The 24718-nt window shown below is 46.5% G+C and overlaps 1 protein-coding gene across 1 annotated transcript; it reads right to left on the bottom strand.

Moving 5' to 3' along the window:
• Positions 1-623: 623 nt before the first annotated feature.
• Mfsd9 (major facilitator superfamily domain containing 9) lies at positions 624-20481 on the bottom strand. The gene is made up of 6 exons (XM_050134755.1): positions 20325-20481; positions 16056-16143; positions 14788-14831; positions 10975-11104; positions 7756-7965; positions 624-3613 (listed from the first exon to the last, which is right to left on the bottom strand). Exons 1-6 carry the CDS (start codon positions 20460-20462, stop codon positions 2820-2822), a joined length of 1404 nt encoding a protein of 467 aa, XP_049990712.1. The 5' UTR covers positions 20463-20481; the 3' UTR covers positions 624-2819.
• Between the last annotated feature and the right edge of the window lie 4237 nt (positions 20482-24718).

Genomic DNA, 24718 nt, shown 5'->3' with positions numbered 1-24718 from the left:
CTCCAGCCAGATGATCTTACTAAAATCATGTGTTTGGGAGCAGTGGTCCATATCAGCCATAAAACTATTCTACCGAGCATGGCAAGTGAGCTCCCCGGCCCTCTTCAGATTCTCCCCAGTGATTCTCCATCCTAAGAGTGTTAAATGTCTGGACCTTGGGGGTCAAGGCATGCAGCTAGGGAGAGAACCTGCATTATCTCGCCCCCTTTGGTGGGCTCCAGAAAGTACGATGCACAGGTCAGTGTTCAGGCCAATCAGTTTAGGGCTGAGCCTTCAAAAAAATGTCTCCCTTGTCCCCATCTTTTTCTCATCCCTCTGACTGAGCTGGGCACCTTCTGCTTTGTAGGAAAGTCATACCTTCTGAAACATGGGGCTTCATGGGAGCCCTGTTGCACGGCATTCACCTGTGGCTGGCATGCGGGGCAGGGGTAGCTCCCTTCATAAACACTCCATATCTCTAAAGCAAATTTCCATGCAGCTCCAAGTTAAACTATATGAAGGTATTTTTCACTTATACAGAAACAGATTTGTGTGGCTCAACCTTACAAAAGATTGTGAACGTCATGTAAGAGACTTTAAAGAACAAAACACAAAGGTTAACCAATAAGATTTAATTTCCCTGAGATTTTATTCCATGAAACATAAATGCCATTCACCAGTGGCCACCAAGGCTTTCTGTGTAAACAAATCAGCCAGCCAGCTCCTCAGAGTGGTCCCTGGCAGGAATGTACTGGGGCTGGATCCTGGACATATCGCAGGGCATGGTGGTCCATGGACCACACTCTGGACGGGACAGCAGACAAGATGAAATGTGAGAACACATTGACCGATGGAGAGCAAACAAACAATCAGACAAACAGCCACCAGATCAACAAATGACTAGAGTCACTATTGGAGGCTACCAGCGTTTCTCCAGATACTGGGCTGATGCTGGGTTTCAGGCTCTCGGTGCCTCTTATTAATTTTAAAGCCTCATGGATTTTACAGAGTCAACTTAAATAATAAAGTGCTATGGTTTTAAGAAACAAACATGGCTACCATAAGCATTTGTAAAACAAACAAACAAAAACAAAACAAAACAAAAAACCCACTGTCTCTGAGAGTGCAAACAGTCTTTGGAGAACACTTCTGAAACCTTACTTCATTACCTCATAATAACCATTCACTATTGTCCTTCTGAGCCCAGTCTTCAAGACACTCAGATGCTGCACGAGGGCATGGCCATTCATACCATGCTTTGGTCTCTTAAGAGTTTTTAGCTCCTGTGTTAAACTCACAGTGGAAACAACTTTAAACAGAATGTTTTTTTTTTTTCTGTAGCCAAAGAGGAAAAGTTGAAAAGTATTTTCAACTGTCATAAATATTTGAGTTTATCCTACCTACAACTTCTAAAACTACGGAAACACCTTCTTTTGATTTATAAATAGTAAACATTAGAGTTAGAAAATATTAGTGCATTGAAATGCCACTCACTATTACGTACTATGTTAGGGTAAAAATGGGCAAAATATACTAGTGGGATAATCAGGAGGATTAAAAGGAATGTGAATTTGGGGTGTTTGTGAGAAGGCGGGCCCCTAAGTAATGTTCCTAAACAATCAATGGAACCCCAGTGGTCAACCGGCTGGCCCATGTGAGTCTGTGAAGCAGAGACGCTTCTGGGCGTCTCTTGGGTGCTGGGACAGTGGTGGCTTAAAGTCACAGGGAAGGACACATCCACACTCCCATTAATCAACCTAGCTCTTCCCAGGCACCAGAGTCAAATGAAATAAAGCAAATCAATGCCTTTCAAAAGCCCCAGGAGAGCCTGTCTTTCCCTGGTTTGGGATGGCCTTGATTCTTTCTCTGTGTAGAACGTTTATGCCAACAGCACTCTTGTTTTCCCTTCACTACCAGCCAGCATGTTAACACCACAAGGACCCAATTCCTCAGAGCCCAAGCTTCCAGATCAGAGATCTTCTCAAAGTCCAAAGAGACTTGGTCCCAAAGAGCAGAGAATGTCCCCCGGAGAGCTGCTGCTCTCTAACGCAGACTGGTTCATGAGGGGCAGAAAAGGTGGTTTACCACAGTGCAAGCATAAGTGTGTGTGTGTGTGTGGTTGGGGGGGGTGTTCAGTTAGCTATAAAAACAGCGCAGTCCCTAGCTTTTACTTTAATCAAAACGAGTTAAGTATGTCAGCCCTCACCTGTCCCTCGCACCCATGGGAAATGACCACCAGTGTTTAAAACCCCACATCTGGCCTTGAAAGGCCTGTGCATCTATGTGTCTGGGGGTGAGTTCAGCGTCTGAGATTTTACCAGAGGAGAAAGCAACAGCTTGATTTAAATAAAGCGGCTCCTCCAGTCTCTGGGATTTTGATAGGGAAGCAACTTTTGGCTTCTGGGTTTAACAGAAAATCTGCATTGCACCAAACTGACCAACATGAGATGAACTTGGCAGCTCTATTTCACTGGGACATTGCTTCTTCCATCCTCCCTCAAGCCAGTTGCCCCTCCCACCATTATTTTCACCTCTTTGCAGCTGCTGCCTTTCCAGGAAGCAAATGTTTACTCTACTGGCCCAGGTGGGAAGAGAAGCCATTCAGGTAAGCTTTGAATACCGATGGGATGCTGGGCCGAGCTGTGCTCAACCTAAACTTTCCTGTCTGTGGCTGACTGGAGGTGGTCCTGCTGGTATCCCTGTGCAGGCTAGGGCTGGCCGCAGCCACGACTGCATTTAGACGAGGTGCCCTCCCTGAAGTCACGCCCTTCTGATCAACCAGTCTTTGTCCCTGATTTGCCCGCTTCTAACTCAGCTTCTCTATGTGCTCCCGATCCGCCCTACTCCGGTTTTAGTTTCTCATTCCCGTGCCCACTGGAATGAGGTTTGTTTCGTGACATGATTAAAACCGCCACCAGGGCTAACGCAGCACCCAGGCTTGGGGGCCCGCAGGGGCTGAGCTCCTGGGCAACTCCCGAGAGGAGAGGAGCGATGACACGAGCCACTGCGGTCACGGACTGGCCCACACCTATGACGGTGCCGCTGGCCTGGGCCCCGCCGGCACTCAGCTGGAGGTCAGTGATGCAGGTCCTCCCGATGGAGGTGGAGAAGGACAGAAGCGTGGAGGAAAGGACCACCACATGCATGGTGCTGGCCACGGAGTAGAGCAGCAGCAGCGAGCAGGTGAGGGCACTGGAGTGCAGCAGGACCATGTGGGAGTCGTGCCTGTAGAGTCGGAGAATGGGCCCCACGGCGAAGCCAGCCAGGGTGCCCAGGGCACTGGTGTAGCTGATGAGATACCCGGTGGTCTTCGGTCGCACCCCGAAACGCTCGTCCAGGGCCAAGACAAAATTACTGTAGTACAGCATGACAGCCACCCCCATCAGCAAGCGCACGAGAAATATGTCCCACAGTGCAGAAAAGAGGAGGCTCTTCATGTCCTTCAAGGCCGACACGACTTCAAGCCAGGGCTTCTGCACTTTCTTCTCGCTCCTCCTGGCCTTAGCGGGGGTGGCTGCTCCCTCTGGAGCACCTGCTGACTCTCTGGGCACTGTAGCGTGCTTCTCATCAGAGCTCCAAGCATCCTCTGCGCTCTTGAGGGTTGTTTCTCTCCAAGGCAACACCCAAACGAGACCTAATAACACGGCAAGAGACCCGTTAACGCGGCCAGTGTGCTTAATTCTGATGGTGGCTCCGTATTGTACTGGAGTATTGTATGAGATCACTCACCTGCACTTTATACTACATTTACTTGGTTCTTGATTCCAGCTTCCCCACCATTCCCACAGTTCTGCAGTGGCACCAGAACCCCTGCAATGGACTCTTGAGCTCTATAAAATCTACTGAAACTACACACAAAACAGTCCGTCTTCCCAGCTCGGGTGCTGGCTTCTCCTGTCCCATCACTTTGTAGCGATGTTCTTACATTCATTAGTACACATATAAATGCTTTTCTCAGCAAACTTCCTAATTATCCAACTCCCTGTCCACTCATCTGTCCAATCGTATGAGCACACACAGTTTACAGAGTGCTTTTACAGTGTGCTACTGACATCAGGAATGCACAAATAGACCAGCCAAAGCTCTGTGAAAACCCTGCCTTCATAAAGCCCATAAATGGAGATTCAGACAAGTCAATGGGCAATGGCTTACAATGTAAGGGCCAAGCTGACAGAGGGACAGGATGCTAGAACAGCCATGATGGGCTGTGGCCAACGGCCAGGAGAGAGAGCTGGAAAGCAGTGGCTATCAGAAAACACCAGCTGGCTTCTTCTCCACCTGGGGCCACCAGGTGTTTTCATAGATCACACCCACAAAACCACAGAGTGCCATGCACAGGGACCATGACACCCACCCAGCCTTAGGCAGCAGGTAAGATCGCCATTCAGACAAGCCAACCACTGACCCCTAGACTGGCATGCTTCTGCCTTGAGTCTTTTAAGGAACTCTTAGCCATCCATGCTCAGAAAATTCCTTAGAGTTGAGCTCATGTTCCCTATTTTAAGACATTTTTCCAAGCATATCTTTTAATGGTCTTTCTGTACTCCGAGTTCAGTCTGACCCAATGGGTGCTTCACGTTGTTTTCAACAGCCGCATGAGTACATGGCTTTGTCCAATACTGTGTAACAATTTCAGTCAGGAACACTTTCACGACAAAAAAGGAACCGCAATTAATCATAGACCTTGGTGGTTTTTCAGCACACTCTTACCTTTAAGAGGGCCATTTTATCAAGGAATTCTCATAAAAACACAAAAAAAGTACTGTTGAGAGTCTCAGAATAAGAGTAGAATTAAAAGAATAAAATAAGGGGCTGAGGGTGCAGCTTAGTTAATAGAATGCTTGTCTAGTGTGCACAAGGCCCCGGTTCTATCCCAACATGAAGTGGAGATGGTGACACACACCTGGAATCCCAGCATCCAGGGGACAGGGGCAGGAGGATCAGAGTCATCTTCAGCTACATAACAACTTGGAGGTTAACCTGGGCTACAAGAGACCTTGTCTCAAAATCATGATGATGATGATGATGATGCTTGGGTAAAACTGCTTCTGTGCAAAGTCTCCCTGGTTCCTGTAGCAAGGCATGAGTTCTGCTAGCGCACAGTAGGTGAGAAAACAAAAGAGACACTCTAACATTTGCATGAATAAACAGCGAGGCAGGAAATGAGTGTGAGTCTGGTAGGTACCACAGCCTGCTTTCCTAGCTGGAAAAGCACCGGTTAGAGCAGAAGGTCTGAGGGCAGTCCCAGAATGGGAAAACCAGAGGCTGCCCAGGTGAAGGCACCAGGACTCTGTACCTAGCCTGGTCATTTCCCCATGTCTTTGGTATGCCCTGCATTGCCTCAGCATGCCTAGTCCCACATGTTTAAAGTGGCGAGAAAGAGATCTCTCGTATGTCATTCATTGTGGCTGGGAATGCATGCAACTCCACATTCCTAATAGACCCACATCTGTCTACATGTTCATGAGGCCGAATTCCAAGCAGCACTTTTACTGGGCTCCAAAGATATAGAACATAGTTCTCCAAACAAAACAGTCACCACCTTCACCAGGTCAGTTGTGTCCTCATGCAAGAATTTGCCACACACAAACACGCAGTCATGCACGCCAGTCAATAGCAATCCAAAAGAAGCTGCTATCATTTTGACAGTGAGCAGAGGGGACATGGAAGGGCTGGGAGGAGGAAAGCGAAGGGGGAAGAGATCTAATTATATTTTAATTAAAATGTACTTTTATTTTTTTATGCTTATTGTAATTCTAACTTTATTTTGACATCTGTTTCTTGTGTACATAGTTTTGTATGGGGTTTGGAATTTCTTTTTATTTATTTATTTTTTAAAGATTTCTGCCTCCTCTCCGCCACCGCCTCCCATTTCCCTCCCCCTCCCCCAATCAAGTCTCCCTCCCTTGTCAGCCCAAAGAGCAAATGTACTTTTAAACAATATTTTAAAAAAGCATGAAACGGAAAGAGTAACGGAATTTTGGAAGTGCTATGAAGGACCCTTGTCTGGTTTTGTTCAGAATGAAGAGGCAAAGACAAGTGAGGTGAATGACTGAGAAGAGAAGGATCAGAGGACGAGAGCTGGGAGAGACACATGAAAATAATATGTGCCTAGCAGAGGACGAACTCGGTGCAAAGCCTTCCTGTGGGAGCCACCTGCGTGAGGTAGACCAGGAAGGCGGCGGTGCAGTTGGCAGAGGCACCATGGCATTGCCATCACCATGAAGGATAAATGAAGCCATGACGCCGAAAAGGGGGCATTTAGGGGATTGTGGCAGGAAAATGTATAGCTGCTGTTTTAATCTTCCATATTTTATTGAAAAACTTAACAGCTCTATTAAAAATAGAGATGTTTTCATATAACTTATAATAACTAAGATAATACACATCGTGCAAGATAATGGAATTGGTCCCTGTCTTATGCCACACACAAAAATGAGTTCGAAATAGATTAAAGATGAAGGAAACGGGGGGGGGGGCAGGTGGCTTCTGAGAACTGGGCTTGGCATTGGCGTTTCTGGGTATGCTACCAGGAGGACAGGCAACCAAAGCACAAGGGGCAGCAAACCTAGAGCAAACCAAAGCCCTTCCGCATAGCAGGAGAAACAGTCTCTGAAGGCAAAGGGCAATGTAAAGAATTGCTGTTATTTCCAGCTCCAGTATCTGATGATAAAAAAGTTAATATTAAGTTGGACAAAACCCCAGCGTTGAGGAGGGAGGTGGGCACAAAGTCCCACTTCAGGTGAGCAGCTACTGGTGACTTCTGCCGGCCAGGAGAGAGACAGAGTTTACCCTAGGAGTGCGGCCCCTGGTAGGTCTAACACCCTCCAGTGCACTGACACACTTAAGAGCATTCAGGCAGCACTAATGTTTTGTTTTTTTCAATGAAGACACAAGCTGGTTGAGTATGGAATAGGGGAGTGTTTCTTGGGAGTGATGAATTTCCTCGAAATATAATGTATGGGATTCTTAAACAATTAAATTATAAAACTAATTCATCTGAAGAATAAGTGTTTCCCAGATAGGAGATTGGGAAAATCATCAAAATTTGCCATTTTGCACTGTTGCCTATGGCCTGGCCTACTTATGTTTTATATTAGATCCAAAGTATTTCACATGTATAATAATATCATAGTGACTAAACTTTCATAAAGTATTTTTTAAAGTTAATATATTAGATATACAACTCAACAGCACAAAGACAAAACAAAATAAAACAAGATTTAGCAAAAGACTATATGCTTCTCCATCAAATGGTCAGCAAAATGGTACCCAACATCATCAACAAACAGACGTTCAAGTCAAAGCCACAGTAGGATGCTCCCTCCTCCTCTAATTGGATGATCACAGCTAAAAAAACAGTAAGAGTTGGGATGCAGAAGGAAGGGAAGCCCACACAGTGCTGGTGGGGACACAAACTCCTCTGGTCACTGGGAGCAGCAGGGAGCACCTTCAAATGAACATTCGTTCTTGAACAATGACTCTGCCTAGTCTATTATTAGTGATATTATTTTATTAATGGGTGTGTGAGTGTATGTGTCTGTATGAGTTGTACTTGCACAGTGAGGCCCATGGGGTCAGAAGAGGGATACCACATTCCTTGGAGCTCAAGTTACAGAGAGCTGTGAGCCACCAATACAACAGCTGCTGGGAATCCTACTCTGGTCCTCTGTGAGGGCAGGAAGAGTTCTTCATCCCTGAGCCATTCCCCTAGCCATCAATGGGCCCATTCTGTATTAATAAAAATCACAAGAAGCATGCATGTGCTTAACTCACCAGCATTGAGAAGGAAGACCGAGCAGCAGATGAGAGCCGTCACGTAGAATCCACCGTCCAGCTCCGTCAGATACCCGCCAACCACAGGGCCCAGGATGAAGCCCACGCCTGAGGCTGTGTTGAACTGTCCCAGGACCAGGGGTCGCTCCTTCTCTGTGACCAGGTCAGAAAGCAGTGCCCTGGAGATGGAGAGGGTGTGTTTAAAAATACCTGCAAGGGAGAAGAAATGTGCTCTGTAACTGTCTGCACTCTGGAGGGGCTGACCCCTCTGCGCTACCCTTCCTCCCTGCCCCAAGTGGAATCCTTGCTAGCTTTTTCTCTGGACCACTACGGCGGGCAGAACTCATGTAATCCAAAGCCAGAGTCAATAATGGTTGGTCACCTTGTCTCTAGCACTGAGTGCCTTAGACTTCAGCTTGGCTCTATCTTGTAATGACACCCCAACCATTCCTTGTTATCCATTTGAAATTCCTGGTGGCTGTTAGGTCTCGGCATTCCAAATATCCATCCATGAGCTCAACATGAGCTACAGGAAGAATTCTGGCAGTTAAATAAAAGTGACTTGTGAAGAAGTTCCCATCTGCCAAAGGAGTCATTTCCTTACTTCTGGCAGAAGGGACACATGGCTTCCTATGGTTCATATTCAAATCCCATGCTGGCCTCCAGGTTTCCTCGGTACCGTAAGCACCTGCTAGACACACCAAAGTTCATGCCAGCACCTACTTCCCTCGTTGTCCTGCGAATGGCAGGGTTTTCCCCAGGGCCCCACTCTTCCCACTGTATTGTCCCTTCTTCTCTATCTCTTGCTGTCCTTTATTCTCCTCTACTCGCTCTCTCTTGCTATCTTACTATCTCCACTATTCTCCCCCATTCTCCTGGAACCTCCAGCCTACGTCTCTCCCTGTCTTCTCTGGATATTTTCTCTCTTTTACCTATAATGAAACCCTTAACCACACAATGGGGTGGCTTCCTCATAGTTACCTGGCGAGCATGCCTTCTCCCTCCCTCGCTGCAAACTATTACTGCACACCTACCCTATGCCACTACTGATCTCAACCTGTGGATAAAGCAACGAGCTAACCAAATGGAGCGAAACAGCAACAACAAAACAAACACAAATCGCTAAATCCACCCTTGTGGAACATGGGTTTTTCTTGGGGTAGAATATAGAGAATGTATTAGGAGGTAATGAGGGATATGGGCAGGGGTAGCGGAGAGGATACATGTGAGGAGGAACATGAGGCATTTCCATCTAACCAACACCAACTGCCACACCCTCGTAAGACACCAGTGCACATGATGGTGGCTTCATCTAACCAAGGCCAACTGCTTCCTACTAGTCTAAGACTTGTGAATTTGTCTGCCAACTACCCGATGGCTTCAGCATGACTGTTTGCTACAGAGGATTATCTGACGTACATGTGAGAAATACTTAGGATCAGACTGACAGACCCTGGGAATGGGTCACCTGCCACTTTGGTCGGCATGTAATATAAGCTAGTATAAGCTCCCTGCAGATCGCTGCCCATCATTCCAAGCTGTGACTCAACACAGTGGCCTCCGCCAGACTCTTTAGGAGATCTTGCTTGGCCCAGCATGGTGCTGCCAAGTGTATTCCAAGTTTCTGGCTCAGAATGAGAATATGTGCACAGGACACACTGGGCAGCTCTTCTGGGAACAAACTTACAGATCCCTTTTAGAATTACTTAGCGTCTCTCTAGCCTTGTTCTCTGAAGTACGAAGAAGGGCTGGGAGAAAAAATTTCAGGACCTCTTTAAAGGATTTCATGCATTTCTTTGAAATCATAGCCATGCTGGGTTCACCTTGTCATGGAAGGACTACTGGGTGAGGGCAGAGCTCTTTAGAGGCTGGGAACGGAAGAACAGATGCCTAGTGCAGGCACAACATCGGGGTAATAGGATCCGAGTCTACAACCCACCGCAAAAGCAGAAGCCTGGCAACATTCCCAGCCCTCCCTCTCCTTCATGATCCCCAGACACTGGGAGGGTCAGGTGGGGGCATGAAGGAATCTAGTATGACTCCTGTTTGCAAAGACCACGATGTCCATGCATTAGAAACACGGCTGTTTGGACTGGGCCACTCATACCAAGGGAAGATAATCCCCTGCCCTCCTCTTAAATCTCTACCTGCTTTGCAAACAGATTTAGGTTCTCACTCGCCTCCCTACAAAGTTTGTAGAGAACTCGGAAGAGGAGGTGAGAGAGAATGGTGGAGTACGGTGAGGTGAAGTCCTGAGAGGGGCACTGCGCACAAACAAGAGCGTAAGTGCACACAAAGGTGCGTGTCAACAGGCACTAACTATAATCTTGAATGGAGTGCTGGGGTGTGTGAGGATCGTGGACCACACTTACAGAACTTGTAAATGTAAAGCCGACAGCAAAACCGCTGATTTAAACGTGGGAGGTGCCTCCACAGCTTTCACGTTCTGAGTGCAGGTCAGAGAAATGGCATGACGTTTTTGCTAGTGGTGGTGCGCTCTGCTCTCCGGGGTGTTAGCGTGGAACAAGTAGCTGACTTAATGAGGGCCTTGTGACTAGGGTCACGACGTCTGTCCATGCTACACTAGCTAGGGAAAGAAAACTGGTGAGATGCGGGCCTCTGGACGCTACGAAAGACAAGGAGGGATACAGTTTCCATAGCGGTTCCCACGTACTGCACACCTAACAGTGCGGTTTCCAAGAGTGGGTAAAACATCTCAGGGAAAGATGACAGCAATTCCACGGTGTCAGCAACAGTCAAGAGCAGTCTGGAGGGAGGGGGTCAGCTGCAGGTCCTCCGCATGTAGAAATGCAGACTCTCCTTCAGGCAGAAGTCTGGTTTCCAGAGGGCTGCACCACTGAGCTGCCTCAGAGCGAATCACAGTGCGGGCCAAAAGACATCTCACATGCTCTTAATTGTCTGAACAGACGTGGGGAGGGAGGGCGACGGGGAAGAGACGGGTCAGGTGCGGCAGAGTCATGCACACTAACGAATCTCTGATAGGCTCTGACCTGAGCTATGGTGGGAGCTTTGCGTAAGCTACCAGACGGTCTGCCAATAGTAAATGCTTAATAAACGGCAGCCACTGCTCAAATGGTTACTGTTGTCACAACTACAGCCATTGGCCTCTGAAGCTAAGCTCTTACCGAAGAGGTATTATTAAGCAGGCTCAGGTTTCTATAGAGAAATTTACTTCTGGGGGGGTGGGAAAGAACTCACCCGTAGGGACTCTAGCCAGAGTAAACAGGAACACGTTGGTGGACACTCCAAGTAGGAGATAACCCAGGGCACTGAGCAGAATGCACGCCAGCAGGGAGGACCGTCTTCCAACCATATCACTCCAGCAGCCCTGACAGGAACAAGCAAAGGTCTCCAATAGCAACCACCACCATACAGACACCAGGACAATATGGGCCATGGACATGCCAGGGAGCGGGATAGGGATACGGTCCTGCCATGGCATGTACCACACATGCTACTTTCTCTAGCCCATCCCACAAGGTGAGTGACACAAAAATGCCACATCCAACAAGATGCCTGAAGATCTAGTAGCTGAGAGATTCACTGGAAGGAGAAATGCCAGGCTAAATTCCAAAGCCTCATTTTCTCATTTTTGTCTTCATTTTTATTGTTTTATGCAGCTACACTCCCCAGAAACTAGGTTGTTTAAAAAAATACTGAAAAAGAAAGTAAATAGGCAAAAAAAAAAAAAAAAAAAAAAAAACAACCTTCATGGTCCCAAATCTATGCAAGCACAGGCCAGAGTGGGAGAAAGAGGGCCCAGAGAGGATGGTCCTGCCCAGGGTGGAAGGCAAGGTGGGCAGGGGTCCAGGCCAGCTCTCTAATTGTTCTTATACTTCCTCCCTTCCCTCACAGCCACACTCCAGCTAAAAATATAGCCAGCCTTGTAGCAGGATGAAGCGCCAATCAGAGTGTACCAAATCCCTGCCTGGGGCTTAGTCAGCCTGTTAGCTCTTCCTTCTCCCCCTCCAGGTTAGTACATCACCAAGGTGTGGGACCTGAGCAGCTCTGTAAGCTACAGGAGAGTTAGAGAGAACTTCCTTCACCCTTGCTGGAAGGGGACTGGCACTGTGTCCTGCTTCCCTCGAGATTTAGTGAAGAGCCACACTCCCCACCATCTCCAGTTAACCACGGAACCTCAGCCCACCTCTCTTCTTGCCAAAAGCCAAACACACCTGTTCACCTTCGGAATTCCAAATGTGAATTTAAAGATAGAAACAGTTACTAAGTCTTCACGGTGCTCTGTAAAACGTTCCAATGGTAAATCCTGCCCTAATACAAACATCCTACAAATGCTATCAATCCCTTTTCCCAGTCTTTACTTCAGAGGGTTTCAGAGATGGCTCCACATTCTTCCGGGCATGGGACCACCTTGTGTCATCGGTTAGTGGTATAATCAGAGAGTTCTACACCCTGGGTTCAACCCTGATCACTTATCACTCCCTAGACCTGATCTTCATCCTAGGAAGCCAGAGGCCAGCAGGAGGGAGGAGAGGCGCTTTGGAGGACTAGCCTGCACCACCATTGTCTGCCCTGAGATCTGAGATCCAGACACAGGAAGACTTTGGGATGGAATTTCCAAATGAAGCAGTGGAGGATTGGTTAATATTCCCTACATCTTTTCCTCACATGAGTGTGAGACACACATGGTGCCTGACAGGCGGCTCTAGGCATCCCTCTGTTTATTGACCGTGCAGAGGACCGTGCAGAGGACTGTGCAGAGGAGAGCCTAGGGTGGCCTGGCACACTAAGAGGCACTACATCACTATGTCACAGCCCTGCTGCTCATCTTCTCCCACCAGCAAAGTAATGGCTGGTGACTTTTAGGGAAAAAGTAACATAACTTAATTCTAGAATCTGAGTTTAGATGATAGAGTCAAATTACGTAAAGCCTGTGAGTCTTAACTTCCTTCAATTATAAAAGGGAGTTAGGAACTGGAATGTTACAAAGTCAAATGAGAATAAACTTGAGTGTTATGTAAATTGAACATTTTAAAAGATGTACTTATTTTTGTTTTATGTGCCTGAGTGTTTTCCCTGTATAGATGCCTGTATCACTTGTGGGCACAATGTCTGAGGACAAAAGGCATTGGATTGGGCTAGGCATAGAGGCACATGATGTTACTCCCAGCACTTGAGAGGCAGACAAATCTCTGCAGGTTCAAGACCAACCTGGTCTACCTAGGGATTTCCAGGACACAAACAGTTACACATAGACTACCTGTCTCAAAAGAAAAAAAAAAAAAGACAGAGAGAGATTGTATTCCCTGCAAATGGATTTCCAGGCCAGGCAATTTTGAACTGTCTGTCATTTAATGCTAATAGCTGAGGCCTGGGTCCTCTGAAATTGCTCCCAACTGCTGAATCCTCTCTTCAGTACCTACAAGTTTAGGGTCTTAAAACTTAAATGAAAGATAAACCTGGGAGTAATTATTTACCTATTTAACAATTTATTACAGAATCCTATGCATTTTTTTTCTAAATTTACTTATCCCTTAACAAGGAAGCAATAAGGAAAACACAAGTCTATTAAATGTGAGATGCTTGCCTGCTGCTTCAATCAGCCATGGCTGTCAATCTGTGAGAATAAGTAGATGGCTATGAACTCCCAACTGATGGACCCTGGGGTCTCCAGCATGCCCAGTGGGCTGGTTTAGGGAGACAGTCAGGGATGCTCAATGACAGTCTCTGGATTGCACAGTACCGAATGGCCAGGAAGAGGGAGAAAACCAAATCCCCCTACTCCATATTTTGGATCTAACCGATACATTAGAGTGGTTTCTGCTGAGTGCTCTCATATACGAGGAACTTAGCTCAGTGTACACACTTCCATACAGAATGCTATAAATGCAGGCGGGTTTGACTGATGTCGATTACGTAAAATGAATAATGTAGGTGGTAAATTCTGTTTACGTTCTTTTCTCCAGTACAAAAATCATCCCTAGATCACAGGGATGGCATATTGTAAATGTAATTCTCCTTCCCAAGGTGTACTAGTGGCTCAGTGTGCCTTGCAGAAGACGCCATTTGAGTCTTTGAAGCACACAACTTCCCATAGGACAAAGAAGGGCAGAGGACAGGATTCTAGTCTTCCTCCTATCTTCTAACCATCTGTACATCCACTACTCAGTAACCCTCAAGCCTCCCAGTTTATAAGCACCATGTGTATGATCCCCAGTGGTATGTGACTATGTGCTGGAGATGGGCTGCCAGATAGAGCAGAACTTGATGGAGGATAATGTACTACAGAGGTACTAGATGGAGGATAATATACTATAGAGGTACTGGATGGAGGATAATGTACCACAGAGGTACTGGATGGATGATGATGTACCACGGAGGTACTGGATGGAGGATAACGTACCATAGAGGTACTGGATGGATGATGATGTACCACAGAGGTACTGGATGGAGGATAACGTACCACGGAGGTACTGGATGGAGGATAACATACCACGGAGGTACTGGATGGAGGATAACGTGCCACAGAGGTACTGCATGGATGATGATGCACCACAGAGGTACTGGATGGAGGATAACGTACCACGGAGGTACTGGATGGAGGATAACATACCACGGAGGTACTGGATGGAGGATAACGTGCCACAGAGGTACTGCATGGATGATGATGCACCACAGAGGTATTGGATGGAGGATAACGTACCACGGAGGTACTGGATGGAGGATAACATACCACGGAAGTACTGGATGGAGGATAACATACCACTGAGGTACTGGATGGAGGATAACGTGCCACAGAGGTACTGCATGGATGATGATGTACCACGGAGGTACTGGATGGATGATGATGTACCACGGAGGTACTGGATGGAGGATAACATACCACGGAAGTACTGGATGGAGGATAACATACCACTGAGGTACTGGATGGAGGATAACGTGCCACAGAGGTACTGCATGGATGATGATGTACCACGGAGGTACTGGATGGATGATGATGTACCACGGAGGTACTGGATGGAGGATAACGTACTAAAGATGTTAACTTACCACAAAGGTGCTGGAGAAGAACTGCAAAAAGCCATAAGAGGAGCCTGCAAGACAATCAGTAAGGTTAGGGAAGGCAGCTGGGTGTGGCTAGACGACTGTGGCAACAATCAGGGAGGAATCAGCAGAAAACTAAGGGGAAGGGGAGCTAAATTGCTCTACACCTCTCTGCAAATTTTTTAAAAGCCTTCAAAATAAAAGCGAGAATAAGCAGAAGGACGGCAAGGGCCAGTCTTAGGGACCCTGAACCTAGTGCTGGTCTTAGTAAAAACCGAAATCCTGAAAAACAGGACTGAGTGCTGAATTTTTAACACCAGCTCATCATTCATGTGTGTGTGTGTGTGTGTGTGTGTGTGTGTGTGTGTGTGTATGAAGCATTTTAGAGATGAGAGCATAAGTGAGTCCATTACATTCGTAAATGGAAATGCCGCAAATAATACATGGAAACAGCAACAACACAGAACAGTTAAAAATGAACAAAATTTAAAGAGAAGCTTTAGTTATATAACAAACTTACAAAGTTTTACAAAGTTATTTCCCTTCCTTTATTATGTAACAGACCCATTCGGCTTTTCCTAAAGGTCTATACGCTACCAGATGGTCAGCATAATTCAATGTACGTATCTTGAGGGAAAAAAAAAAACAGAGAGGGATCAAATTATAACAAGGTGATGTAGAAAACTGCCTGATTTCTTCTCCAACTTGTGAAGGATTCAAGGGCTGGGAGCATTATGGGTTTTTTCAATATTTAGCATGCACAGTTCTAAGCCCTGGATACTCCTGCCTCTTTCACAAATGAATAAATTTGGGATGGAATTGCATGCTGCATGGGCAGAAACTCCATGGGCTTCTGAGATGTGCTAGTGGTATGGGAAGTTTGGAACTAGTTTCCCAAGGAGGTCACTGAAACCCTTTGCATCTGGTATGACTTCCATACATTGCCCCTGTGGTCTCATATTAAGTTCCAGAACTATGCTTGTTGACAGGAAGCTATGCCTCACCTTCATTATACACAGCCCAAACTCCCAGAGGCCCAGGAAGCAGAGTTTCCATCAGGATGGGATGTGGCAAAAACTCAAGTCTCAAAGCCTTTCTGAATACAGGTGGTCCGGGAACAGATGAATCCCATTTACTCCAGGGTGATACTAAGGGATGTTCTGCAAAGTCAATTCATTTCCTGTCTCCTTTTGGGTGACAACTGGTCAAGGGCTGAGTTATTTCAGAGGATCTGAAATTGTGTGCTTTGCAAATCAACAGTATTAGACACTTACCCACCACTCCAGCAACTATAGGACTCACTCCAAGGGACTTGACATGAAGACTCAACAATGGGACAACCATACTGACACCGAACAAATCCTGTGAGAAGCCAAAACCCAAAGGACTCCGGTTAGTACTGAAGCTTAGCCGCGCTTAAACTGGTGATTCTAAAACTGCAAGTCAATTCCAAACATCAAACCCACATCTAAACTTCTCAGCAAAGAAGACCCATAACAGTAGGGCCACAGAAACCAGGTGTATGATAGAATCTAGGTAAGTCTGTAAACCCTGTGCCGTCTGGACACACAAGAACAGTTTTCATTTGTATTGCAGCTTCTTTGTGATTGGCCTGAGGAGAATGGGCAACGGAAGTCCCTCCCCTGAAACAAAGCAAGAAAGAACTGAGAAACCACCTCGTTCTGTGGAGAAGGATATGGACGGAGGGGCTGTTTGTGTTCACTGGTAAAGTGTTTTGTGCTTCAGTAAAGTGGTGGTGGTGCACGCCTTTAATCCCAGCACTTGGGAGACAGAGGCAGGTGGATATCTGTGAGTTTGGGGCCAGCCTGGTCTACAGAGCTAGTTCTTGGAAAAGCACCAAAGCTACAGAGAAACCCTGTCTCGAAAAAGAAAATAAATAAATATAAATAAAAGCAAACAAGCAAATCCCTCCAGTTACCGAAAGGAATTAATGGGACTTTTTTAAAAAAGCCTGTACTTTTTGAGACAGTCTGTTTTTAAAAATCATTTTCTATTCCATCCACAATTCCCCAGACAGTCTTTCTTACTATGTAGCCCAGGATGGCCTCTTTCCTCAGTCTCCTGGGCACTGATAATATAAGCATGTTCCACCACGCTAGGTTTTAAAATCTGACACATATCAATAACACCTGGCAAGCCCAGGAAAGCATGAGGAAGACAGAATGCTGGTAAAATACTGATATAGACTAAGGTAATTATGGAAATACAGGCTCATCAGCAAGAGCTGGCGATATTATTTTAGTACCTTGCGAATTTAAAATAACATCATTTTTTACCAGGAACGCTGGCTGCAGATGACTCCTTCTTCTCAGGAAGTTTTCATCTAAAATGTCTTCTCCTTTACTACAATGAGCAGTTCCTTCCTGACCCGCACATTCTACAGAGCCCCATTATCTCCTCCACATTGCCACCATTCTTAAGGAAGCCAGCTTGATGGGCCCTCCTAACCTCTCCCTGCGCATCAGCATTTCCCAATGGAAACCGAGGAATACGGTCAGGCTTCCCGGACCTTTTACAGGGAATGGAACCTAGTGTTTCTCTGCTGGCGGGCTATCTCAAGGAAGACGACCTGTCACCACCTGCTACAGGCCGGGAAGAGAGAACAGAAACTGACCAAGCGTCTGGAGAACAGGAAACAAAGTTACCGATCTCAGCACTGCAGACCGACTTTCTTTTTCACCGCCAGCCCCAAATGATGACATGGAAACTTCTTATTCATTATGAATAAGCTTGGCCTTTAGCTTAGGTTTGTTTCAACCAGCTCTTAGAACTTAAATGAATCCATCTGTATTCATCTGCATTCTTCCACATGGCTGTTTAGCTCTCTTCCATCCTGTACCTCCTGTTTCCTCTCCATGACCTCTTGAGTCTCTCTCCTGGGCCGAGATTCATCTCTCCCCTTTTCCCTCTCTCTCCTGGAAGTTCGGCCTATACCTCCTGCCTAGCTATTGGCCATTCGGCTGTTTATTAAAGCAATCAAAGCAATCTTTATAAGCATAATCAGATATCCTGAAACATTCTCCCTCAACACAGCATCATCTTAGCTTGCTAACCAAAATGAGCCAAGTGAAGGACCGTACTGTGCCCCGTGAAACAAATTAAAACCTCAAAATGTCAAGAGCAAAAACTAGAACATTTGGCAAATGACTTCTTTAACCTTGTGCTCTTCCTCTTCCAATCAGAAACCCATTTGCCAAGCCTATGGGGGCTGCTAAGTCTATGAAAATCATAAGTAAGCTGTGTGTAATACCTCTTAGATGTTACTTAATAAGACAGCATCAGCTCCTTCAAAGATATATAAAGTTGCACACGATCAAACTCTTTACAACATTTTTCATTGACAAAAAAATCCCTAATCTTTTAAAAAAGTATTTGGAAATCATATGTATTTCTCTCAGGATATGCGCTTTAATATATTATTGCATTTCCCAAAATTTTACATCAGACTAGATTTACCATGTGCACAGCATATGGCAAGCAGAAGAGAGGCTGTGACTATCCAAGTCTGGGTTGGAAGGCTGCACGTAATGAATGATGTATGAACTGCTTTATTTCTCTGTAATCCTCAAACTAGTCTGAATTCTGGCTCCTGGTAGTTGCTGATACCCTCTGGGTAAAGTCTGGATGTTCCAAGTGATGGCCTAAGTCCTTTTCATCTGACACAAGTAACCTAGGTGCCCTTTGCAGTAGCGCCTCAGTAAGTTGGGGATACACATCACCCCAAGTGGATGGCACCTCAGTGGGTTGGGGATACGCATCACCCCAAGTGGATGGCAGCCAACAACCTTTTTTGGCACAAGCCACATTCACTACCTTTGAATTCCACATATCACACACACACACACACACACACACACACACACACACACACAATGGGCGTGGGGGGTGCTGATGGGACAGCTTGGGCTTTAAGTTAAAGGCATGGAACCTAAGTTGGAAATTGTGTCTCAGAGCCTGAAAGCTCACTGTAGACAGAGCCCTCTCTAAGGCATGGTTCTCAGTGTCTCCTGGCTCTGTAAATACAGACATTTGGTGCATTCTGCTTTCCGTAAGATTCTAGCAAATATTAATTGAAAAACCTCTGACAACTGCTGTATATTTTTCAAGCTAAACCGAGACTGTGCCTCTGTTTCTCACCTACACAGTTCTAATCCTAACTACTAATTCTAGAGACCCATCAGTCGGGAGAGAAATAGGAGGCTCCATCGGGCCACAGAAAAGTTCCTGTCTATCCGGTTCAGTGCTGATCAGATACTAGCCACAAAGCCTTCTACCACTGACCTTTCAACTAATTGGTTCCTTTGCCTGATGAGGAAATACTACCGGGTGCTTCTTCAGGCTGTTGCCATCCACTGACTTATAACCAGGCCCATTGAACCAAGCAACCACACCTAGACTTGAAAGAGGAATGAGGGTGAATCAGGGTCCCCGCACTGGAAATGGCCCAAGACTACCAACTTAACCTTACCACTAAGACTATGAATTCTCTGGAAGCAGAAGCTGCCTATGCCATCAGAGCTCCAGGGTACATACCACATAGCAGAAACCCCATGAATATTAATTAAATTAATAGGAGGGTGGATGGTGGGAGAATGAGTTCTTCTTAAGCTTCTCATTTGTACTGGCTGCTTTTTCTGTGTCAACGTGGAGCAAGCAAGAGTCATCAGAGAGGAAGAAGCCTCAGCTCAGAAAACTGCCTCCTTGAGATCCAGCTAAAGGGCATTTTCTCATTTAGTGACCATTGGGGGAGGGGCTCACCCATGGTGAGTGACCCCTTCCCTGCGCTACTGGTCCTGGGTTCTATAAGAAAGCAGGCTGAGCAAGCCACAGAAAGCAAGTCAGTAAGCAGCACCCCTCCACAGTCTTTGCATCAGCGCCTGCCTCCATGACCCTGCCCTGTTTGAGTTCCTGTCCTGACTTCCCTCAGTGATGCTCAGCAAGACTCAAGCGTTAAGCCAAATAAACCCTTTCCTTCCCAACTCGCTTTTTGGTCAAGGTGATTTGTCGTAGCAACAGAAATCCTCAGACATCATTCTACAAGAGAAAGGACCACTTACGAGGCAAACCAATATACGCATGCACATAAATTATAACAAAACAAAACCATGTGCCGTTTTGCCAAAAGGCAGTTGTACGTAATTCAAGGCAACTTCCAATTTTAAACTTCAAGGCTACCTGTCTAGAGGGGGGTTCCTCAGCAGGGACTTCCCGACCCCTGCTGTGGAGGACAGGCCTGTGTCCCCTAATATCCTAGCTGCCTCCAGCAGCTTCTGTACTCTGCCCTGTACAGGTAGGTCTCAGCAAATAACACCTGCAGTCACCCTCCAAAGCGGCTGGGTCAAGGAGTCACACTTGAGGTCAGGGCTGAAAGGACAAGAAGAAGCCCCTGACAGCACACTTCAGGTTCCTGGCCCGGGATGTATAAATCCCCAGGAACTCCAGGTAAGAGTAGCCCTTCCAGTATCTCTTGTCTGGCACAGACTCAGGGCTTTTCCTCAGCCCCAGAGCGTGCGTACACTCACCAAAAACCCTACTAGGTAGAGAAAGAGCAGGAAGCGGCGGGAGCCCACTGCACCGGAAGCTGCTGTTGCCGTAGCTGAGGTCTCCAAGGCCAACCCCTGCCCCGAGGCCCCGTGCCCACCGTGGAGCCCCAGCGCCATCCTCACGCGTGCAGGGGGTGTGGACGACCCTGCCGATTGCAGGCCACGCCCCCGCGGTGGGCACGCTCAGGGTTGGCCACGCCCAGGGCGGAAGCGCTCGGTGTGCGCCTGCGCATAAGGAAGATAAGGAAGGCTGGCTGCTCCTGTGCTGCTGCGCTTGGTACTTACTGCAGGTAGCTTCATTGGACAACGTTCACAAACGTTTGTGAAAAATGAATAATACTGTTTTTCCTTGATCCCTGATGGTGTAAGGCAGGAGGGGATGTGTCTTTTTGCTAGTTGTAAGTTTTCCTCCGTGGTAGCCCTCTTTGGCTTGAAGTAAGACCCAGGACCTTACTTTCTGTTTGGCTTGACAAACTTGGAGCAAGTTAAGGTGGCTGTGGAAGCTTTGCTGTGCACTTGAAAAACCATGGGTGGTAATGTAAACCGACTTCTAGATCCGTGAGACGTCTATACAGGATTCGTCAACACTTTGTCGCTCTGCAAGGGAAACAGAACAAAAAAAAAAAGTGTTCTGAGTTGGGCTTATGGCCTCACGGAGTAACAATAGGCACAGGAAAAGCTCGAATTACTAATAATAAACGTGCAATAAAGAAATGCACAAAGTTATAGGACACGTGACATATGGAAGGGTGGGTCTTGGTGAGCAGATCCACAAGGTAGAGTCTGGAATGCTAGAGAGAGGCTCTTTGGAAGAAGCTAAATTGTCCAAGCTGAGAAAAGTTGCAGCAAGATGGGTGTGACTTAAATATCCGAACACACATTTGAAGTAGTTGGGGGCTCAGTCACACCTAGAACCTAAGAGGTCTCAGCAGACCTTTGTGGTTTCTTCATTCTGAGAGCAATGAAAGGAACCAAGTGATTGTGTGGTATTAAATAGTGTACCGTGACAGGCAGTAAACTGTTAACCATTCTTAGTACCTCTTATTTATTTATTCATTCTTTCATTCTTCTCTCATATGATACAGCCCAAATGCACCCTCTTTTCCTTCCACTCCTTCCAGTCCCCTACCTCCCCTCCCTTCTCTCTGTGATCCATTGCTTCTCCATTTTCCCTCAGGAAAGAGCAGGCCTCCCAGTGATTTCAACTGAACATGAGTAGCCCCACTTCGTGTGTGTGTGTGTGTGTGTGTGTGTGTGTGTGTGTGAATATCAGGTAAAACTTGGCCTACGGGAATCCTTGGCTGTGGCTGACTGGCTATGGGATCTGTGGGGATGAAAATGTCTAAGTTTTGTCAGTGAAGAAACCTAGAATTAGTAGTTCCAAGTCTGACTGATCCCCCACGATTGAAAAAAAAAATCATACCTGGAATCACTAAACTACCTCAAATCAAAACAGTGTCTTCTGGTTGGAGAGACCAGCCAGGGTCTTTTAGCATTCACATGACTCCAGACCATAAACCTTCTCACTTAAAACTCACGGCCCCTTAGTAGTGTGACTTTGTCAGTTACCTCTCCACCATCACAGCAGAGTGCCTGGGAGAACTATGAATGGGAACCGATTCCTTAGGCTCATAGTTTGGGATGTTTTAGTGATCAAAGGCAGGGATCTGGGTTCAGAGGGCACTGGCATAAGTGTCCAGGTTCTTGTGTCCCAGGACAAAGGTTTGCACGGGAACACGTAATTACAAATAGAAACAGAGAACATTTATTGAGGAAGGAAAAAGGAGTGGCCTAGAGATGTGGAGAAAAGCCTATGCTCAGAAGCACCGGGCCATGAGGTTTGTGGACTCACGATTGTTGACACGGTGTGTACCTCACCCACATTTTTATGGCGTGGGCTTTACTCATTCAAGCTGTTTGCTGCATGTAACCAGGGTGGGAAGACTTCTCAGTCTTTTTTTTTTTTTTCTTTCTGGTCAGCTGGCTTCTTTCATCTGGTCATCTTGGTGCGGCTCTTTCAGTTCCCGTTCTCCTGACACGCTAGTCCACGCTCCGTTGACCCTGTTGCTCACGGCTTGTGCAGGGCAACAGGTCATCAGAGCAGAGTGTGCTAGAGCAAAAGTGAGCAAGGAGAGTGCTAAGGTCCCACAGTCTCACAGGGGGCCTTCCAGGGACATGCAGGAGGCTCACTACAACACCAGCAGGGAAGTGTGTAAACAAGAATGCTCTGCTTCCATGGAAATTACTTGGCACCGGCTTTGAATTGGCGCTCGTTCCTAAGGACTCGGGGTGCTGCTGGGCTCCACCCGCCATGGTAGATCCCCAGTTCCATTTCCTCAGATGCAGAAGTCTTCTTGAAGTCACAGACCGCGTAATGTAGTTGACTTCTGGCTTAATTTCATTACGTAAAAACGATACAAAGCCCCTAGTCTTCTTTCTCTTGCTTGGGTAAACATGAGGAAAAGCATGGGGCGGAAAGCATGTTTCCGTTTACAGTACATCATACAGGGCAGCAGTTCTCAGCCTGCGGGTCTCAACCTCTTCGGGGGCCACATATGAGATACCTGGGTACATCAGAGCTTCACACTACAATTCATAACAGTAGCAAAATTACAGTTATGAAGTAGCAGCAAAATAATTTCCTGGCCGGGGGTGGTCACCACAACATGTACTAAAGGTTGCAGCCTAAGCACGGTTGATAAGCACTGCCCTGGAGGAAGCCTGTGCAGTAATTCAAGCCACTCTTATAATCTGGGCTGCATAATTCAGTAACAAATAATACTCTTTACAGTGCTGCTTAGTTCTTTTGTTAACCCCATGGGATGCGATGCACAGGACAGTTCTCTGAGGTGTCGTGGCAAACACGCACTTTCTTTAAGATCCATATTCTTTTGTATTGCTTGGATTCCTTCTCTAGCTTCTGGCGGGTCACTCAGTTTCTTGACTTAAAGCTGCATGAAGTACCCTATACTTTCATTGTCTAATCTTTTGTGTGTGTGTGCCCCATCTTCCACTGTCTCCCTCTTTTAAGGTGGTGTTTGATCACATTCAGGGCACACTGGATGACCCAGGTTAATCTCCTGTCCTAGTTAGGGTCAGCTGTCAACTTGACACATTTGAAGGAGTCTCAGTTGGAGGTTGCCCAGATCACATTGGCAGTCTGTGGGGGTATTATTGATTCTTTATGAATACCAGAACACCCATTCCACTATGGATGGTGCCATCCCTGGGTAGGCGATCTGGTCCTGGGCCATAAAAGAAAGCAAGTTGAAAGCAAGTAGCATTCCCTTATGGTTCCTGCCTCTAGGTTTGTGCCTCAAATTCTTGCCTTGACTTCCCTAAATGGTAGGTTATACCATGAAAATGTAAGATGAAATAAACCCTTTCATCAAATTGTCTTTGGTTCCCTCACCATCGTCCAGAAGAGACTGTCCTTACTGTGTATAATAGTCATTTATGAAAGGCTCTGTAAACAGAGGCAGATGGAGAAAACCTTCTTTAACAAATGGAGTGGATCTTGTGTGGGGCATATAGAATGTGCTTTGGGTTAGAGATCGTTCGTAGTCTGTCTGCTACATAGCCACAACCCATGAGTTTGAACATGAAAGGGTGCAGTGAGTCCTTCGAGCTTTATAGCAAGCAATCTATTGGCAGACCGTCACTCTCCACCCTAACAGTGGTGAGCTCTGCTGGTTTGGGTATCTCAGATCCCAGGGTGACAGAGCAAAGGTTGAACTGAATTAGAGGATAAGACCACAATCTGGACATAGTGGATAAGATTATCCTATGGGCTGGTGTAATAGGTTCTAATCACAAAGAAGAAATTGAGTTCACATACAAACATATAACCAGTGAAAAGGACTACATCTGGAGAATGGGCCTTGGGGAGGCTGGGAAGGGAAAGCAATTGCCTTAAAAACACAAGGAATTCTCTTTCTCTCTCTCTCTCTCTCTCTCTCTCTCTCTCTCTCTCTCACACACACACACACACACACACACACACACACACACAGACTTTCTGAGTTTGTAACTTCTTGGTGATGAAGCAAAGACAGATGGTTCCCTGGGCCCACTCCTTAGTGAGTTGCAGGCCACTGAGAATCTTCTCAGGAAAGGATGGCCTCTGAGGAGTAGCATCCTAGGTTATCATCTGGTCTTCACACGTATATGTGCACATGTGTGACACACACACCCAGGGACATGCAAACAGACACACAAACCTAATGAAAGCAGAAGTGTTGGAGAATCGTGCCTTTCCTGAACACAGGCCTGCATCACCCAATGAACTGAGTTCCATACAAGCATATGGAACTTTGTCTGAGGTCAAGTGAAGAACAAGCTATGAAAGGAGCAATAGATATGCCCTCACATTT

Source organism: Alexandromys fortis, unplaced genomic scaffold (assembly GCF_014885135.2).
Source record: "Alexandromys fortis isolate MF-2015 unplaced genomic scaffold, M_Fortis_MF-2015_v1.1 scaffold_20, whole genome shotgun sequence".
NCBI classification, from domain to species: Eukaryota; Metazoa; Chordata; class Mammalia; order Rodentia; family Cricetidae; genus Alexandromys; species Alexandromys fortis.
The sequence above is the reverse complement of the archived record's forward strand: the minus strand, read 5'-3'. Positions and strand labels throughout refer to the sequence as shown.

Coding starts and splice junctions, on each gene's coding strand:
- Mfsd9 (XM_050134755.1), bottom strand. CDS start 20,462: ATGGCGCTGGGGCTCCACGGTGGGCACGGGGCCTCGGGGCAGGGGTTG. Junction 11,105..14,787: donor TCTTCTCCAGCACCTTTGTG/GTAAGTTAACAT, acceptor TGTTCCTGTCAG/GGCTGCTGGAGTGATATGGT. Junction 3,614..7,755: donor GGTCTTCCTTCTCAATGCTG/GTGAGTTAAGCA, acceptor CCGTGTTATTAG/GTCTCGTTTGGGTGTTGCCT.